Source organism: Cucumis melo, chromosome 1 (assembly GCF_025177605.1).
Source record: "Cucumis melo cultivar AY chromosome 1, USDA_Cmelo_AY_1.0, whole genome shotgun sequence".
NCBI lineage: Eukaryota > Viridiplantae > Streptophyta > Magnoliopsida > Cucurbitales > Cucurbitaceae > Cucumis > Cucumis melo.
The window spans coordinates 1,409,507-1,415,039 of record NC_066857.1 but is presented as its reverse complement, the minus strand read 5'-3'; the positions used below and the strand labels follow the sequence as shown (position 1 = coordinate 1,415,039).

The 5,533-nt window shown below is 37.2% G+C and overlaps 1 protein-coding gene across 1 annotated transcript; it reads left to right on the top strand.

Moving 5' to 3' along the window:
- Positions 1-1,103: 1,103 nt before the first annotated feature.
- LOC103495379 (transcription factor bHLH143-like) lies at positions 1,104-4,911 on the top strand. The gene is made up of 4 exons (XM_008456914.3): positions 1,104-1,286; positions 1,987-2,619; positions 2,731-2,898; positions 3,015-4,911. Exon 4 carries the CDS (start codon positions 3,033-3,035, stop codon positions 4,113-4,115), a length of 1,083 nt encoding a protein of 360 aa, XP_008455136.1. The 5' UTR covers positions 1,104-1,286; positions 1,987-2,619; positions 2,731-2,898; positions 3,015-3,032; the 3' UTR covers positions 4,116-4,911.
- Positions 4,912-5,533: the final 622 nt, after the last annotated feature.

Genomic DNA, 5,533 nt, shown 5'->3' with positions numbered 1-5,533 from the left:
TATAATTATACTAAAATGTAATAGTTAATTTGGTTACATCGGAAGAAGATTGAGGCCAATGTAAGCCCAACCAAAGTGCCCAATCTAAGTCCAAAAATATAGATAGCTCAATCTACGCCCACATTTTTAATAAACACAAAATTGTAGTTTTGTTTTAGGAAATGGGGAATCCCCACCTCCGTCCCTGCCTCCATATGGCGGTGATGGGCGGGGACGAGCGGCTCCCTCGGCCCGGCGCAGCCCAGTTGGAAACCCTATTTGGAACCGAAAAACCCATTTTTGTTTGTCGATTTTGTACCCCCAATCAGATTGTTAAATTCGTCAGAAGAAGCGTTTTAGGAATTGAAATCGGAGTGGGGAGGGGAATGGTTGGGGCTATAGAAAAAGAAAGAAAGAAAAAAAAAAAGAGAGAGAGAAACAGGATTGTCTTCCGTTGAGGCTTTGAATCCCATTTGAAGATGTTAACACAATGGGGTTTATGTTCTTATGGAAAATGAGTGTTGTGATTTGCCAGTGTGGAAGGTGCTACCAAATTTCCTTTCTACTTTCTCTTTTCAATTCCAACTTTGCTTTTTAACATAGAAAAGCAACTTTTTCTTTTATTGCCTTACTTCTGCCTTTTAATACAAAAGCAAAGATCGTTGAACTTTATGGGTTTTTGTACTTAAAATCTTTTATTTTTTTATATGATCATTTATTCTTTTAAATATAGCAGGTTGTAGGTTAATTCTAATTAAAAAAACTAACAATTGATATGAAGCATTTTTAAAAATCATTAAAAAAGAAAATTCTGCTCCAACAAAAAAACCGACCATTCGAATCGGTTCGGAGTTGGATTTTGTTGGGATTGGTGGACGGAGTCGGTTCAGCCATTCTTATACCAACTTGTGGTTTATCGAAGTGAGTTTGATAGAAAACTGACTCGAATGGAAGGTTGATCACCCTTTGATATTTTTATTACTTTTGATATATTTGAAAATAAATAAAAGGAGAATGATTTTTTTTTTTTCCAAAAGAAAAAGTATTTTTTCCAAAAAGAAAAAGAAAGTGTGAGAAAATTAGAAAAGGAATGGGCAAAAGAGTAATTTGGATTTGTCCATAATGTTGACTTGACATCCTTTTATCGGTCTTCGATCTCTGGACGTTAAGCGTGCATTCCCTCTTCCTATTCTTCACTGTTCCTCTACAGTTCCCTCTTTCCTCACCCTTTCCCCTTCCCACTTTCCCTTTGTCTTTCTAAAAAACTTTTCTTTCCCCTCCCCATCTTCACACCATTCTGCTAAAAGGTGAGCTCCTGATTAATTCTTTCGGTTTTTTTTCCAGTTCCCCTTTTAATTCTATGCTTGCTTTTTGTCTTTTTTCTTCCTCTCACTGTCTTCTTTCCTTCTTTTGCTTAATGGGTTCTTTGATTTTTCTTCCATGGAATAATGGGGAGGTTGTTTGGAGTGGCTGCATTATTAATGGGTTCGATTTATCTTTTGCGATCTTGGGATATATCGATGTTGTGATTCTGTGTTTTCTTTGATTCTTTTGGTTTTGTTGTCCCGGACCTGCAAATAGTAATTTATTTTTGGGAAAGGAAATTTTGGGGTGGCCATTCTTGCTTTATTTTTCTATTGAATTGGGAATTTAGAAAGCTTTTACTTTTCCCTTTGTGAAAATGAGAACATGTATTCTCATTCCTGCGCAAGAGGGAGTACATGTTTCCATCAATGTTCTCTACTGTTGGGATTGTAACATTTATTCCGTAGTTTTTGGAGGGGCAAGAGGGAGGATATGCTTGAGAATTCTCTTCCTTTGTGTCTGTAGAGCTGCAAATGGTTATGATGTTTAGCTCAGAGATTGAGACTATTCATGCTTCATCTCATATGCTTGGATATAGCTAGCTTCTTGTTTCTTTTTATGTATTTTAAATTTTATTGGTTAGTAATTTTGTGGTGGAGGTTTGATTGCTGAAAACTCGATCGCGATCTTGTTATTTTGCAGGTAAATTAGGGGAAGTGACTGTAAACAAGTACTGGGGGATAAAAAGAACTATATTGGAAGAAAAAATATGCCTTGGTCGAGTTCTACTGTCGACGTGTTTCATAAAGTTGTGCGCCTGAAAATATGTTGTTGGGTTATATTATAAATCATTTCTCCTCCCATTGAACCTTTCCTATTTCAGTTCTTATCTGCTTCATATCATCTAACCATGGGATCCAATCACTTTTTTATCATTGCTTCTGATATATACATTAGCTGAAGCCAGTTTAACTTCTTAGTTCTGTCTTAGGCTTTAGTTCTATATTCCAATTTAAGGATTCCAAGCTATTTTTCATCTTAGTTTGCTTAAGATTTTTCCGATTTTCTACTTTTGTTCAGTTCCCGTGTTATGTTTGCTGGTTGGTGTGCTCTGAACTTTGACAAACCTACTTGGCCTTTGTTTCATTGTGTAGTCCCTTCTGTCTCACATCATTTTTCATCCTTCATTATAGTAAAGGGTTAAAAGTAGTTATGGTGTGCCAAGCAGCGAGTCAAACACGATTTCGGGCATTGAAACATGAAAATGGGATTGCTGGGAAGCCAACAATTATTGTTAAAGTGATAGCATGTTTTCAACCTTTGCAGAATTGCCAGGTATCCACAGCTTGGTTTCTAAACCCTATAAATGGTCAATTAATTTCGGTACTGAATATCATTGACTCCTGGAACTATATGGTTAACCTTCCTGTGGTTTTTTTTTTCCAGGCTGAGTACTTCCGTCATTTGCTCAAACCTGTCACGTAGATCAATTAGTGATTTTTGCAATAAACTTGAGCTGAAATTTTTCTCTTTTGTTCTTTTTTAATTATTTGTTTCTGAAAGAATCAGCGAGTAATTGAACAGGGGAAATCAGAGATATATTCACATCTTGTGGTAGGTTTTGCCAGTCTTGCCTATTTACCACAGCTGAAATGATCTCGAGCAATCTTTTTTTAATTTTTTGGTTGCTTTCTGAAAATTTGTTTTTTTCTTTTCATTGTCAACATTAGGCGATTGTTTTTTGTTGGATGGTTAAGACTGGAGATTCCTGGCCTCAGCCTGGGCATTCTGCTGGGAACCTGCCCAATTTAAATTGCATGAATGAGTTGCTAAAGTTCAGGTTGCAATGTCTGAACCCAGACACTAATGTCTCTTCTGCACAAACGGAATTTTGGGGATCATCTATTCATCATGGTGGTTTGAATTGGGAACAGAAGTATGGGAACGGGTTGCTACATAGCTTTCCATCTTATTTCGGGACCATGCATTCCAATGCACTTCCAGGCCTTGTGGAGAAACAGTTTGATTCATCTTTGGGATTTGGGCGAATGACCATACCTGATTCAAATACTGAGTTTTCTAAGAGGGAATTCATCATCTTTGATCAGACTGGAAATCAAACAAGTGTAATGTATAGTTCTGATACTGCTCAGATTCCCATCTCAATTAGTGCAAAGAATTGTAGTCATGGCTTAAATGATGATGAAGAAGATGCTGCTGGGGATATTGATTTAAAAAATTATTTATTTCACAAAGATCCTTTGAAAAATGGAATTGCTGGTGAGGAGAGTGAGATGCATGAAGACACAGATGAAATAAACGCCTTGCTTTATTCAGATGATGACAATCACTATATCAGTGATGATGAAGTAACTAGCACTGGTCATTCTCCACCGCTGATTAAGGAACTTTATGATAAACAAATTGAGGAAATGAATGAGGAAGTTGCTAGTTCCGATGGCCCCAGAAAAAGGCAGAGAATGGTAGATGGTGGGCACAAGAAATTGTCAGAAGCTCCCGTTTCAGTGAAAGTAGATGCACTTAACAACTATAGAGTTGATATGAAGTCAAGCTACAGTGGTGGCGATAGCCAAGGACATCTAATGGATTCCAATTTTTCATCAAAAAAAGACAAGTTACGAGAGACTTTGAAACTTCTTGAAACCATGGTCCCTGGTGCTGAGGGCAAGCACCCAATGTTGGTCATTGATGAAGCTATAGACTACTTGAAGTCTCTAAAGTTTAAAGCAAAAGCTATGGGTCTAGCTGCTGCCACACTCCCTCACCGTGATGTCGGTCAAGGATATCAGGATGGGAGAAAAAGGTGGTAAGCAAAGATTTCTTTACAGAATGATTGTTGTATTTGAAAATCAATATGGTAATGGGACCCTATGGACATTATGGGACTGTACGTAATGGGCTACTAAAGGAATTTAAGTGCAATATGCAGATACTGGTCTTTGCTTGTTGCCATTGAAAGACAAAATGGGTAATGTTGACCAGAAATGATTGTTATCTATTTGCTTTTGGGGCACTAAAGATTAAAGGAATCACTGGGATTTGACTACTTGGAAGGTGACAGTGGAGGTATTTGTTGTATTTTTGAGGGACCCCTCTTTTTCATGGAGAAACCCCATGAATTTAGTGCATGCGCATTTGGTTACTTAGGCCCCACCCTCCACTAAACTCTCCACCTGCATTCTCTATATCATGCTTTTGCCTTCTCTTTACATTGTATGGATAAGAAAAAAACAAAATGCAGATAATGAAAAGTATTGGAAAAGTGATTCAGGTGCAACAAATTGTGAGAGTACTGCAATGTGTTTCATGATGAATATGGTAGGAGCTGAGCTGGAGTTGCGCTTTAATCAATGATGCCGTAAAGGTAAGCTTGTTTTTTTGTTGCAAAGTGGGAAGTGATTGCTTTTTGTACAGAGAAAATTTGTGAAGGTAGAGTGGGGGTGGTGGCCTCTGGTTCTGCTCGTGAGAATTTCCCCTGTACTCTGCTTTTGTTTTTTAGATTTGTTGTTTCTAATGGTCTGTTTGAGTTTGAAGATGATGAATAATTGGTGGATGAATTCTGCATTCTTGTTTTCTATTCCACTCTTTTTTAGCTGTTTTTTTTTTTATATTTTTTTATCTTTCCTTTCCATAAGTTTTCTTTGTATATTTTTTTTTGTTTAAACCTTTCTGGTTTGCTTTTATTGCCCCTCCCACTTCTATGTAACAATGATAATTGCACCTCCCACTTCTGTTGCATAGCTGAAATGAAGATAGAAAGTTTTCTTCATACTTGATCTAGATTACTGCAAGGGTGGTTCCTCACTACAATCATGATTAGCTGCTCCACATGATGAGCTCAGACGTGCACTAAGACTTTCTCGTGCAAATACAATTGAACAAAAGAAAATTTTCTAGTACTACAGAAATGGATGTTTCTTGGATTCACACAATAACTTTGTGCTTTTAGACAATTCTTTTATGCATGTGGAATCTACATCACTTTCAAATATTGGTAACATGATTGACAATTACTGCATACCATCGTAGTATAGAAAATTTTTCCAGTGGCACTGTTTCATAGCATGGGTGTGTATGTGTGTATACATCAATCTCGTTCTTGCCAAATGTCAAGCATGCTAGCATGCCTCCACAAAGACTTTTAGATTAAGAACTAGACCCATTAATTTCCGAGGACTACGTGGTCTCTATCGACAAGATTGAAATCACGATGTGATTAATGGATATG